Source organism: Halyomorpha halys, unplaced genomic scaffold (genome assembly GCF_000696795.3).
Source record: "Halyomorpha halys isolate HHAL.00 unplaced genomic scaffold, Hhal_1.1 Scaffold1664.1, whole genome shotgun sequence".
In the NCBI taxonomy this organism is placed as follows: Eukaryota; Metazoa; Arthropoda; class Insecta; order Hemiptera; family Pentatomidae; genus Halyomorpha; species Halyomorpha halys.
Window position 1 is genome coordinate 145,617 of NW_027107683.1, and position 15,729 is coordinate 161,345.

General features: G+C 29.1%; 1 protein-coding gene across 1 annotated transcript in view; it reads left to right on the forward strand.

Annotated features, from left to right (window-relative positions):
* LOC106690333 (uncharacterized) overlaps positions 1-3,622 on the forward strand; it is a 35,203-nt gene extending 31,581 nt beyond the window's left edge. Inside the window, exon 3 of the mRNA XM_014435739.2 lies at positions 651-3,622. Within this exon, the coding sequence (XP_014291225.1) occupies positions 651-1,318 (668 nt within the window). The 3' untranslated portion in view covers positions 1,319-3,622. The remainder of the gene's footprint in view (positions 1-650) is intronic.
* The last annotated feature ends 12,107 nt before the right edge of the window (positions 3,623-15,729 follow it).

The window sequence follows — 15,729 nt, forward strand, 5'->3', positions numbered from 1 at the left end:
GATTTCTGTTTAACGATTTTAATAAAGTTCATTCAATGCTTGAACTACATTTCTCATATTATGTATGCCAATATTTCTTTATTTTAATTCCATTTCATTATTTTCCTTATTTAATTTATGGTTTAGAGTTATTGAAAATTGATGTACAGTAATCCATTTATTAATATATGAAGGGTGGAATTCAACTTAACAAAAAAATAACAAGTAAACATAACTGTGAACAAACATAACTTCGGATGAGTATGAAAAGTCTCAAAAATAAGATTGTTATTCTTTTACTTTGATTCATACTATATTTTATTAGTAATTTTAAAATTTAAAAAATGTACCAAAAGTGAATATACTAATATATTCTTAAGTGATTTTTTTTTTTTATATTTTTCTATATTGACTTAAAATTTGGTAGTTTTTTGGATAATTTTATATTCGTATGTAAATACATAATTGAAAAACTAAGCGTAAGAATCATAGAGAAATATTAGAGGAATAATTGATACCTGAATAGCGATACTAATTATTACCTGTTTTTTTAAAAAATAGATTATAGGTATTATATCAAAATCTTCCAAAAAGTAAAATAACAACAATTTATCCAATTTATTATAGCCCATTTTAGCTTAGAAAATATATTTATGTATTTTTTGTTTCAGCTAGTGGAGATGGTTGGAGGTACAGCTACGGAATCGTCCACGGACCCCACGGAGTTGGCCATGCAGTAGGAGAATCATATCCTCATGGCTATGGAGGATTCGGCACCTACGCCCCGTCTTACGATTACGGTGGATATGGCCTTACCCATCACCACGAAGTACCTCACGATATACACCATGATATACATCACGAGATTCCACACGAAGTTCATCACGAACTGCCCCACGTACTCCCCGTTCCAGCAGTCCACGCACCTCTCCCTCCAGTGCATGCCATCGAACATTACCCTTCATACCATGGCACCCCTCTGCCATACAGCTATCCCTACAAAACAGAGGGAATCAAGTTCCTGGAGCCGATCAAAGCCATCCACCCCCTTCCTCATGCCTTGCCACACACCGAGAGCAAGCAATTCTCAACCCCGGAGTACATCCTCCCTTCCTACCAGGCAGGCAATTACTACGGCAACGGTTACCTTGGTGACTACAGCGACCTCTTCTCCCACTACTTCAATAACCACGATGACCTGTTGAGCAACTTCCATGGCTTTGATGATGTGGTACTCCCTGACCAAGGTCTCTATGGAGATTACTTTGCCGATCACTACAAATCCCTATACAAACCAAACTACCACGATTACTACGGCGCAACCTCTTACCAACATTAAGCCTATCAAACTCATCGTCGCCTTTCTTATGCCAATGAGGATATTTTGATTATTGTTTTCAAAGATATTTCATGATATCATTCCATATAATTATCTATACCTCCTGTTGGACTAGTCGTTATTCATTCATCTTCCCATGTTGCTTCCATGATTTTGAAAACTAGTCAGTTCTTTCAGAAATAATTTATAAACCGCACTTTTAAATATAAAAAAAATTGTTTCTTAAAATTTAGGATTATCATTCTCTCAATAATTCTTTCTTCTTTTTTTTTCTAATTTCAGATTTTGAAGTTTGTATTTTCCTTATTTCATTTGTTAATGGTAATTAATAGCAGTGATTTTATTAGATTATATTCTAATTTATTTAGGTCCAATCAGAGAATAAATTTGTATAACAGCCCAATTTTTAGTATTTCTGGTATCATTCGTTCCTGTGGAAAAATATTTTATACATAATATATTTCGATTCGATACAGTTTCACGTTGGATGATTGAGTAAAAAAAAATTCAATTTTTCTTTTAATAATGATTGCTAAGGGGATTTCAATTTTTTTAAAGAAGAGTTTCTACTTTCGGAAGTTGGCCTTTTACGAAAGTCCATAATAATATCTTAAGTCAATAAAAAAATCTTAAAGATTAATATCAAATTTAAATTCATAGCAGTTAGATAATATGAAATAATCCAAAGAAGCAAGATGGCTATAAACGTAATTATATTGTAGGAGTAACATATATTTTTCCAAAATTTATTTTTTATCTATTTTATATTAAAAAAGATATATGAATTAATCTTATTTATTCGTTTCGCTCATTGGTTTTAATCGAAAATCTCTTGTGAAATTATAGTAACTAGGTGTTCATTTTTAGACTCTTCAATTTTACGTCAGATTAAATCAAACTATTGTATTACAGTATCAATGGAATTCTAATATCTCAAAAAAAAAAACTTTTCAGAAGATATTCTGATTTTTATTTTAAAATTTATTTTAACTTCGTCATCTATTTAAATAAGTAAAAGTTCAACATTTAGATGTGATTAATAATGATTAATTATTTAACGTAAGAATATGTTCTTAATTAATATTTAATCAGTAAAGTATCCTAAATGAACTTTAATTTATTTCATTTAATACAGTCATTAAATAACAATGTTTTTGAGGAGTGCATATGTTACATTGGGGGTACGATATTTACATTAGAAGTAAATTTATTTAAAATATTATAATTTACCATTTTTTTCTTTTACTTTATCAAAACATCATTTCTCATAAAATCCCATCATAACCATATTGGTTTCAATGGTTTCCCTGATTCTTTTCTCTCTAAGACGGTAGATCTCCACTTTTATATTTAGCTATCTTTACCACACTTTCTACAGATGTAATAGTGTTTTCTTGAACTTAAAATTTTGTCGACACAGGTTTGATCTAATTCATTTCATTAAATCAGTCAGATTAAATTTTTGGAGACATATAAATGTATCTAATTTTTTCTCGTTCCGAATTATGTTTTCAATTTTCCTATTAAAAGCACTTTCGTAATCTTGAACAAATAGTAGTAAATATTTGTGTAATTTTTTATTTATTAATTTATCCTGCAGTACACAGATAATTAAATGTTGATAAATTTAGGTAATAACTTAATTGTTTATTTGAATTTCCATTTTTATTTAAAACAAGTATATGTGACACCGTTTGGACGTTTATAATGCAATGTTTCTTTTCTTTCTTATGTTTTTTTCTAAGATTTATTTTCCCGTTTATTTATTCACATTATGTTAGATAGGAATATGGTATAAACTATGCGTATATGTATATGAAAGGTAAATTGATATATATTCATTACCATTATTATACATATAACAAATATTTTACCACTCAAGTATCAATCTGTTTCCTGCATAAATATTACCATCAAATCTTTATCACTTTGGTGATAACTTGCTAACAAATTCCTTTCCCATACAAATAAAATAAAATAACCAGTTATTCTGCTTTATTTTTGTAATTACTAAAGAGGTTAATTTAGTCTGTTGTAATTGTAATTATTTTCACCAGTAGTTTGAATTTCTAGCTTTGTAAAATAATATTTAAATAAATTGTCAAATAAATTAAACATTGGAAATTATTGTTTGTATTGGTATACAACTTTAAGACGATAATAATTGAATAATATGGTTCAAATTAATTTATATGTAATATACTTATAAATAATGTTACCGATTGTAGTTTAGATTTATGTTTGTTCTTTTTTTTTTTTTTGTTAATAAACATTTTTATACTTTTTAGCCATATAACAGTAACATCACATTGATGCCCTGTGATAGAAATAAATTTTTTTACAGAATGTTCTATTTTATTATCTGAAATTCCCAACGCCCAACAGCGTCAGGACCATTGGTCTTTTATGTGATATTATATTTTAGTTTTAAACGTTTTAATAACATCAATATATACAATAGATACTATATCAAGACGAAGTATAAGCACTTAATCGATCAAAACATAACACTAATACATAACTTTATAAATTAATCGAAAATATGAAGAAAGAAAAAGTTGCATATGAAGTAAACTGCAACACTTGAATAGTTTCAAAATTTACAGAAAAGAATCATCAATAACATTACAGAGGAGGATATCGGAACATAAAACCAATTATAATAATGAGAAAAATGTTAAATGTAAAATATTCGTTGATCTTAGTATTGAATTCCAATTAAAATTTTATAATAAAAAGATATGAGTAGATAAAGAAAAAATACCAAATTTATATTTCTCTCATTCAGATCATATCCTCCTAATACTGAATTCGAAAACATAATAACATTTATGCAGGTAAACAATATGCATATTCAGTAAAAGGAATTCAATGAACAAGCAATGATTAATTGATAGAAATGAACAATAAATATTATATGAAAAATAAAAAGCTTTAAATATTAATTGATTTCAATTAATTTTGAATAAATAGGATTTAAATAGATATAAGCATTTCCTAAGTTATATTTTAATGGTAAACAATATAAAACGAACAGATTACAGTTTTATGATTTTTTTAAATGTAACTCAATCCAAACAAGACAGTTACATAGACAAATCAGATTTATATTGAATAATATAAGTTATTTTAATATTATAAATATGAGGTACTACTACACACCTACATCACATTTCCTTGTAGTATTGTATGTATAAGTTGTATTGTACAGTATATTATTGTGTAATTATTGTTAAGTGAGTCAAGTGATGTAACTTCATATATATTAGTATCAGGACGGATAATAATAATTATATTCTTTATTTATTCTAGGACTTGTCGCTTTATAATAATATTACAGGCAAAGACAAGACGTATTAGTACATTAGAGTACTATACAAAATTTTACAAAATATTATACAAAATAAACAAACAACATTACACATTAAAATTACAAACAATTATATATTAAATTAGGCAATATAAAAAATAGGCTACATTAAAATTAATTAAACTAAGTAAATTAATTCAACTAATTAAAATTAGTTCAAATTAACCAATATTAAAAATTACAATAAATTACATTAAATTAAATATTACAAGCAATCCCGAATTTCACAAAATAAAAATGAACATAATTGAACATGAATAGAAATAAAATAATAAATCGGAGAACAAAAAATAAATAAATAACCAACAATATTTAAAAGAATCTGTAAAGTAAAAATGAAGAGAAATTAGAATAAACAAAACAATATATCATCTCATAAATCATAGCTTGACTAACGTCTAATAATATAAATAAGAATGAATCAAACACAGATGGACTAAAAATAATTAAGAAAAAGGAAAAATTATGGTTTATATACTTATTTACAACTATACAATAAAATGGAAAAGATAGAAAAATAATAATAAGTAAAAAAAACAACTCTTCTAACAAATCATAGATCTTAAGATATTATCTGATGTAAATGATAATAAAATAAAATAAAAAAAAATCTATGATCATACATAGATATCTACAGATTTTATATAGACATTGTAAGATTCTAATTTAATTTCCATAACCTCTATCCTTCTACCAATTAACAAATTTGTTTGAAACATTTAGTTTTTATTCTTCGGGAATCGGATAGGCAGTAAGCAATTAAAGATACGGGATTAAAAGGTTGGAAGAGTATTAGCGCGACTAATGAATAGAATTCCTTAGGATACAGGAACGGATAAAGAAAGATCTTTGAAAGGCCGCGGTCCAATGGGTAGTTATATATTAGTCTGAAGGCCGTAAACGAGTGTTACGCGAATGTATTGAGGATTTGAATTAAAGAGATCTGAGATGTACGATGGAAGGCGGGATTGAATAACTTGGTATAGAAGGATGCAAGGAAATATTGACGACAGAAGGAGTGGTAAAGCCACTTCAACTCTTCATTAAATCAGATGACAAAGGCATCGCTGGTGCATAATAGTTATATTGATGGTAGACATTAAAACTAAAAAAGATTTGACGGTTGTATTTCAATCCTGAAACGTCTATTTTCGGAAAAATAGAAAATATGAAACAGGTAAAAATTACTAAGAGTAAAATATCTAAAAATGTGATGTTTAATCTTTGAAATTCAAGAGGTAAAATTCATCTTTGTTTTTAATAATTTATTTATTGATATTTACAACTGTATACATATATACACATCAAGTAAATTTGCTGTAAGTGATATTATGACATGATAAAAACATGTGGAGAATCTACCCATTGATAGAACTCCAAAAACATTTCTAAAGGAGAAGATCTCGAGGCCATCTTCTTTTCAGACGTCTAGGAGGATTATTAGGTAGTGAAGGAGAAGCCAGGTTAGAAACGAGTTGGTTTGGGTGGTTGGGATGTTTATTATGGAAGGATTGGTATCTGGTTCTGGCCAAATCGGCAACATAGGGGACATTGAGGTCCTGATGGATGATTTGATTTGTGACAAAGTAAGGAGCATTAAGGATTTTACGAAGGAATTTGGGCTGTGATTGGATTCGAGAGGAATTAGATGGTTTAGTGGAGCCCCATAGCTCAACTCCATAAAATTCATCTTGAATTTCAGCTTTAGGTCAAGTGTCATAAAAATACAAATATTTTAAAAAAAAACAATATAACTGATTTTTATAATTAATTTTGAATCTTATCGACAGAATGCCCTGTTTTGGGCGATATTTGATTTTTGGGACGAAATTCGAAAGTGTATAGATTTATTAGGCATTGATGCGAATAGTATAGAAGTGTTCTATGTTCCCGTAAAGTAAGTCAGATAGTCCCTAAAACGTCTCTCTTAGGGACTGTGTAACATTTTTAGCTTAGAGATTATGAAAATGGCTGGGAATAGTTATTTTCCACTTTAAATCAAACAAACAGACCAATGGATTCATATATGACGGAAAAGTTATCACTAAAATAAAATGTTAACTACGCTCCCCTCCGTGAAGTTCTAGGAACCGGTAGCTAGGCGAACGGCGATGTTGGACCCCTCTGCTCCAAATGTAGCAGAGAGTCAAAAACAAGAGGTTGAGATGTAATGTGAAATTGTCCTGCAACATGCTCCTTGTCACTCATCGGCACAATTATGTGAACAACAAAATAGCTGAAGTGTTGGGGAAGAAAAATTGTACGCGTTTTCTAGAAGTGTATTTCGTAGCTGCAGAGGGCTCTGTGAGGTTCGTGGACATTCTAGCGTTTAGTGCGACTGAAAAGGAAGCATTAGTAGTAGATACCACGATGGGATTCTAAGTCAATGATAAAAACAGAGTGCCAAGATACAGGCAAAAAAAGAGGATATTCACCCAAAATATATTCCTTACTTACAGGACAAGTATACAGAGGCATTTGGCAAAAGGCGATTTTCAGTGAAAGGGCTTTAGTTTGGAAGTATAGGAATCATCCCTTTTACAACCAGTAATTCTTGCGGAGTGTTTTTACAGGAACCATTATTCTAGACTCACTGGGAATCCTACATCATCGATTTTATTTGACTTTGACTGGGTATTGCCGATTGATAACCGAGTCGAAAAGGGGGAAAAAAAATGTATTCTACAAGTCACAACTGATTCTCATCCGTTTTAATATCGTCTATTGTCTAACTTAGAGGTTCCTATTTTTTTTCGGTTTGCGACTACCTAAATAATAGGATTTTTTTTCCGCGGCACCCCTAATATATCAGATTTTTTTTTCTAAATTTTTGACTTCATTGAAAGATTAAAAAACTTTCCTTTTTAAAATCGATTACCCATTTAACAGCAAAAAATTAAAAACAATATAATTATTAATATTTAATTTCAACTGTTTCGTTAATATCCATATTGACACTTAACAACCAATATGTGATTAGGTTGGTTTGAAATAAATTAAACACGAATTTTAAATTCACAAACAATTTAATGAACGTCCATTGATGATTAATATTATTAAAACTATTAATGGGATGGATGAGCTAGATGTTCACTACACAATTTCTCAAATTTCGGAATATAATTATATTATGAGGATATGGCGACCCTAATTTCTTGTTCAACGTTAATATTCAAGTGATATTTACTTTGTGTTACTGGGACCGCCGATATAGGACTGGTAGCTTCGCACAAATAGGATGCTGCAAATGGAATTAATATTCGAAGAGCTTTACCATTAAGCTCTTTTAGTGATATCAAAAAATGAGAAAGTTCCATGCTAACAAATTTACAGTATTATCCCAAGACAAGCCAATAAGAGAATGTTCTTCTAAAGAAGTAAATTCTGATGGAGACTTAGCTCTAAATGGGTCTTGAATCCATGTAAATTTATCATTATCTGCTTCAAAGTATTTTTTGAACTTTTTTATAGGCTCTGATAGGTGATCAACAAAAATGGATTTTATATTGCAAGACAAATTAATTTCATTGGAAACTGGTGCTACAAGGGAAAACAAGCTGTTCATTATTTTTTATTTTCCATAGTTGTAATTTTTTTTTTTGAATAATTGAAGCCGCGGGGCACACTTTGGGAATCACTGTTCTAACTGATCATTATACTGTGTATTAGCAACTCAAGATTCAAATTATTTATTTTTAGCCATAAGTCCAGTTTAATTATCTTTATTTTATAAATGAATAAGCGCATAATTGAATATCAAATAAAATTACCTTTATTCATGAAAAGTTAAAACGTTTAAGATATCTACTTATATCTTACTAATGTCAATTCTTTCTTAGACTCTTTAGAATATGAGTAAATAATGACAAGGAACCGTGCTATAACTCATTCTGTTCTTATGTTTTCTTACCCATAATTGTTCCATCCTATTAAGAAAAACGTACTGGATAAAGGTTTTGTGAATGATACAGCTCCAGTAATAGTAATAGTAACTGCGGTTATATTGATAGAAAATTTACAAAGTATTCCTACCTACTTGTAACCACCACACCATTTGCCTTCTTTTATATTTAAAATTTATACCTGGTGGAATTTTATTCTTCTCCCCTTTTGGATGCTCTAAGCACGCCTAATTAAAAACTTTAAGAGTCATTATAGAAATAAAATTAATTTTAAAATTTTGTTCAGATATGTGCTAGCCAGAATAATCTTCCAAATTCCATGTATTTTTTTAATGAAAATGTAGTAATATGGGATATGTTCGGATTGGTTTCATTAATGACACAGCGGGGTTCTATTAGTATTCAAATTTATACATCTGAGAAGTGCCTGAATGTGTAACTGGTCCTTAGAATAATATTTTACAAGAATATAAATGCTTAAAAATTTAGAAAATAACCTATGTAATAAATTTTTTATAATGATAATGATGCCAAAATAATTACATAAAATTATATTAATAAATATTTTTTATATTGTATTTTTTTCTGATGTATACAGGTTATGTTTAGATGATATATTTGATTAGCATATGGAATTGATATTATTCTTATTCTGCTTAAAGACTATTAATAAGTGAAAATATTATTCTATCGACCAATTAATACAAAATAAATGGTTTTTTTGACAAAATTATTTTATTTTCCCTCTTGACTGACAAAAATACGCTTTCAGCAATCATGATCCAATCAGAAGGCTATATGAAATCTTTGCTCTATTTCGCCAAAATAACTAAAGATAATTCGAGCAAAAGCAAAAAAGCTTATCATCTGTTGGGATAAAAAAAAAATGGTTTGTCTCAAATAAATATTTAAAAATCTATTCTTCATGGTTTATTAAAAAAATTCTACATTTAGTTGCTCAGAATTATTTAATCATTTTTAAAAGATGTTAGTGAAACGAGATTATTTCACATTACTTTTTAAGAAAATTACCAGTAAGTAAAATAAATAGAGAACCCTAGTTAACAAAAATTAAGAGACTTACAAACCTTGTAACACGAACTTATAAATAATTAAATAAAATTGAAATAATCTGGATAGAGTTATTTTAATATTAATGCATTTATATCGTATTATATAATTATTCGTTGAGAAAATTAGGAATCAGCATCGTCTCGTCAGTACCACCTTCTGAGGACTATTCACTAATGTACAACGTCATTAGAATCTCAATGTGAAATCATAACATTCAATATAATTAGAGGAAATCCTTGTGCCGTATTGAATATGAATAGAGCTTTATTGATCATAACTTAATTGTAGTTACTAATAACGTATAGAACAGTTATTAAAAAAAAAATTAAGTTTTATTCATCCTACGTAAAATCCTTGATGCTCCTTATTACGTCACAAATAAACTCATTCATAAAGACCTTAACATCCCATTCGTTGCAGATTTGACCCAAAACAGATATGCGTATTTTTATTCCAAACTCCTTAACCATCCTAACCCATTAATTCTTAATCTTTCATCCTTAACAATCCCTGATAATCCTCCGAGGCGTCTGAAAAGAAGATGGCCACGGGACCTTCTAGTTTAAATTAATGTTTGAAGTACCACCAATGGGTGGTTCCTTCCCAAGATTTTCAAGTGTATATGAAACATACAACATATTTACTTATTGTATTATTTTGTACAGTTGTAAATTACAATAAATAAATAATAAAAAAAAAAAGTTTTATTCGAAAGAGTAACATATAGTATATCTAACAGTAATTGATGCATAACAATGAAAGCAAGAATTGAATCAAAAACTTCTTCCACTTGTTGTAAAAAAAGTTTCATTAGAGGGGGAAAACTTATTTTTCAAATTTATAAAATTATATTTTATTTATTACAAATGATCCTTTTTTATCTCTGAATGTGTCACAAAGCATTAAATATGATTGTAAATTCTTCAGTCATACTCTATTTTACAAGAACTTTGCCTTATGATCTTTACAAAGTTTTAGCTTGATTTAATTAAGTCAACGTTTTGCACACAACTACCAGATTAAAAAAACCTTCAACCCGAAAAAAACTCTGTTTGAAGCACCGTGAAGAAGTCACGTTTCAGGTCAGTCCCTCTTTCTTGTTTATTTCTGAGAGGTTTCTTCATTTATTTAATTTTTTTTTTAATTTATAACAATTTAAGTGAGCATGTTCCGTTACCGGCGGAAAACTGTTGAATGTAATTATCAGTATTTCACCGTTTTAACGCCTTTTAAAGACGCACACAGCCGTAGAGATTTTTTGCAATAGAAGAAGACCCAATCGAGCCTATAATTTCTCTAAACATGAAGACATCTTGTACAGAAATTTATAAAAAATAATTATAAGAAAAAAATTCTCAGCTATCCCGGTAGAAATAATTGCAACCTATGCCGAAGATAAAATAAGATTTAGTCAAATCCTCTGATACTGAATAAAACTTTTATAATACCAAAATCGCAATATTTTTAGACCTCGGCTATAATTTTCAAACTTAAAGAGTATTTATCTCTTTATTTTCTATCACCAAATCCTTATTTAACTATGAACTGGTTAAATTTATGTTGGGTACCTAGTCACGTGATAATCGGAGGAGGTGAACTGGAAAATCGAGCTACAAGAGAAGTACTCAAGAATGGAGTCAATAAAGTTTCCCAGGTTAACTTAAGACTTCGAATATTAAAAATAAAATATTCAAATAAATATAAATATTTATAAATAAGAAAGAAATAGCATTGATGTCTAGTGAAGTTTTGAGCCACTACACAAGAACGACTGAAAATTGAAACAGCATATAACGCATACAATCGTCATAGATCAATAGCTCAAATTTCTGTAAAACGCCTTGTCAATACGACCAACCTTATTGTGCTCGCATTTATAAAATTATTAACTTTAACGAAAACAGCATTTTAAATATTCTATTTAATATGAACTTTCTCATTAATATTCATCATTAACTCATTATAGGGTAGTGGTTTCCTATAAAAGTTATATTAACTTTATAACTTCTTAAGTTCTGCGCCCTGCACATGAAGGCGCATTTATAAAATTATTGATTTTAAAACAACAAATTTCATAATATATTACTCCTCTTTGACGTTTTATTTATAAAAATTATGATAGTATTTTATTTCTTTATTATTATTATTTAAAATTTAACCAAAGGAAGAGAATACTACAGAATCTTCTTTAAAATAAAATAGAAATCGGAGTGATCGGATTTACTTCGACTTATTTTTTTTTTTGTAAGACTTTTCACTCTAAGCTGTTTGAGAATCAAAATCTTTAGACAGTCAATAAATAGCTACATATCACTAAGGTTTTATTAAGATCTGTTTTGTAGAAAGGAAAATAACCGAGTCCCAACAAATTGGAAACGCCAAAAAAAAGATGGAGTCTATTTTCAACCTAATGGACTTTTAAACAATGATACAAAGTGAGGATAAAATACCGATCGCCGAGGTCTATTTTAGGTAGTGGAGGAAGTAACAGGGCAGTGAACCCTTAGTCTTATCATTTACATTACTAACGCCTTCAAGGCTAAATGCAGATTTGCCGGCATTACATTTGCGATCTGCGGGCTTTGAACTTTTTTTGACTAGCTAAGAATTCGGTGCCGATAAAAAAACAACAGGAACCAATACATTAGAATCGAATATCTGGTATTTTTCATCATGTTGCAACAGTATTAAAATGTTTCCTATTTAGATTTTAAAGTTATTTCTTCATTCATCATATCAATAACTAATTAAATATTATTTACAAGATTATTAAAAAGTTTTAATTAATTTTATTTATAAATTCTAAATTTGGGGACCGCAGTGGCACCATGGTAAGGTATGATGCTATTAACTCCAAGAACCCGGGTTCGAATCCGGCTGAACAGAAAATCGTTTTCTATTACACTGAAGCCGTGAGTTCTGAGACCCTTTCGGTTCTGGAGCCCTACTGGGGTCCATCCAGCCTCGTAAATTGGGTACCCTTAATTAGGTAAAAATCTTATGGTAAGCGTGATTCTGAAAAAAACGCCTCCTTGCACAACCGTTGGTCTAATAAGAGTACTTTCTTACAAATTATTGAACCCCTGACCCTTCATGGGTTGTAATGGTATGAATTTTAATTTAATTTATAAATATTCAGTCAATTGGTGTTACCTTCGGCATCTTACCCTTATATAGTTAATCTAAATTCAATGCCATTGATATATAAATAGTCAAGTCTTAAATGAAACTATTGAATATGTTACTAAAATAGAATAATTAAAATATAAAAAGGTTATGAAAAATATATTTTCATACCGTTTGTTAACCAATCTAATTAAAGTTAGGCTCTAATCTAATTGTTAATACAACTAGACATTAATTACTTTTTTGAAATCCAGGTATGCTTAGTGCCATTAAAAATATGTTTATAGCCACAAAAATGAATATTGTAAAATTAATAAAAAAAAATATGCAAAAAATCTACTAAAAGCCTTATTAAAATTCCCTAGTCAAAATTAAATATTCCAAAGCTCTTTAGAGAATGGGTAAATACCCCGAGCTTTGTACTGTCAACTAATTATCACGAAAATTTGTACTCTAAGCAGTTGGACATAATTGAGAAGATTTAAAGATATCCTTAAAGTCTACGCTGAGAAGAATCTGACGCGATAAGTAGTGTGGACAAGAATGCGCACGATACATCCAGCGATCCCTTCAAAGGGTGTGTACCTAACGACCTACAAGACTAGGGAAATGCCTCTGATAGTGGGACAGGACTGCTAGGGCCATGAAGATTCAATGTGAGCCCACAACTTAGGCCCCAGGCTATATCCCGCTGTTAGACACACTAAAAGTACTGTGAGAAATGAAAAAAAAAGTTTCAGAAAGTTTAAATACGAAATTATTTTCTTCTTTTTTAATGTTGTCTATCGCAGTGATCGTTTTGATAACTAAAGTAGCGTCTCAAAATACTTGGGAAGCCGCTAACATTGTTGAGTTCCTCTTGGTGAGGAGTAAACAAAGTATGGACTTAAGTAAGCATGTATACTTAAGTTTTATTTTAATTTTCGAAGATTGCCATAAAATAAATAAAACAGCTCCACACGACTTTATTTTTTTAATAGTTTCACTTATTTGTGGGGACAAGATCACCCTTCATGTCGAAGGTAAGTTTGTGGTAAAGTATGACTTCTCTCGGAGGTACTTGGTTGTTATAAATATGAACCATTGGGCTGCTATTTTTGAAAACAGTAAATTTTTAGAAGTTAAAATTTTCAAAGATATATACTATTGTAAAGGATATAAATTTAGTCATATGATGTGATCAAGATCTTATGCGAAATATTTTTAGAATTTATAGCTTGGAGCAATATCTTAATACTCACGAAATTCCTTGTAAAACAAAAAGAAATAATTTATAAATTTTGCATTAAAACATATTATACGAAATAAATTCAACATTACTTTGGTATTTTTCCCTGAAACTAGGGACTGATTACTTAATAAAAGAAAAGAGAGAAGAATTAAACTAACGCTGTAATTTCCTTCCATGGAGCCAGTGCACGTTAAGCTTACTTATTTTTTCCTTGAAACTACGTAAAATGCTGAACCGCATAGCATTCAAACGTTTCTGAACTGCTGAACAGCGTATAGAAGGAGAACTCAGCAAGTTTTTGTTGATTGTAGATGTGAAGTTTATGTAATATTTTATTAATTATATTCTTATTTAAAACCATTAAAAATAATTAGACTGTTTTAGCAGGTCAATCTGAATAGTTCATGATACACTTTAAGTAGATAAAATCGAGTCGGTTAAACAAATCTGGGTATAATAATCATTCTGATAATATCATGTCTGAAAATATAATTAAAAAACTAAAAAATGTTGTTATAATTCAAAATAATAAATTTTTAACAATTTAGGATTATTACAGATAAAGAAGTAATGAGACTAGCAACATCCCTACACCTGATATAAACCTGGTAAGTTTAATTTTCAAGTTCAATATAACAAATCTGATAGTATAAATAAAATAATAAACAATTACATCTTTTTGTATTATGTGCCTTTCCCACGATATTTATCCTATATCTTTTTTTTTTAGATTTCTAAATTTCCTCAAAGTTCAAGTTACTTTGGGCAAGTTGATGTATTTGTAAATTTATTCCTTGACAAGTTCTTAACTGGATAGGGGTTGAAAAACAAAATAAAAACAGTCTTATTTAACTGAAGAAGAAAAAAATTCTAATGTGTACTAATAAATAGGTCCACAACGTACCTACGATCGCAAACCCTTTATTAAATGATTGAAAGTTCCCGATTAAAATTAAAGTTGAAATTAAGAGACATTTAACCATCTAGGTTAATAAATGTATGTTTTGAAACAAAACTTAATCTCTGAACTTGGTTAGTGTGTTAATTAGTGCATTCTAATATAAACTAGAAAAATAAAAGTGTTTAAATTCTCATAATTGATCGTATCTGTAGAGACGTTTTCGCTGCTTTTCTAGTCGAGGCTGAGAGTAATGTGTTGGTTTGCGAAATGGTAAAGACCATTCACTTTAACCAACGTGTGTCTCCTTCCTGAATGAGTACAATTATACAAATAATACTAAAAAATCACATTGTAAGAAAATTTACAATCGCAGAAGACTTTTGATATCAGGGCTATTACGATGATTGGTTCTGCTGAAGAAAATGTTTGATGTACCGGAAGTGTGAGCTTAATACATATGAGGTCTACATAGTAGTTATCGCTCTGCCATGTGAAAAAACAGGACTATCTATATTTTTAGCTAATTTTATCATACTGATTTAAGAAGAAATAATAGGCGATTGTGGACATCGTATTGTTTTTAATAAAATAATGAAAAACTTATTGTTATATTTTTCAAGAAAAAAAAAATGAAATTTATATTCTGATATTAGAAATAGAAACTCAAAATTTCCAATCAATTAGTTTATTTTCCCTTGTAGACCATATCACATCTATGTGATATCTTATGAGCCTAAAGAAAACTGTACTTTCTCTCTATTATTTTAAATTTTTTTGTAGAAATTAATAAATTTAATTAATAATTAA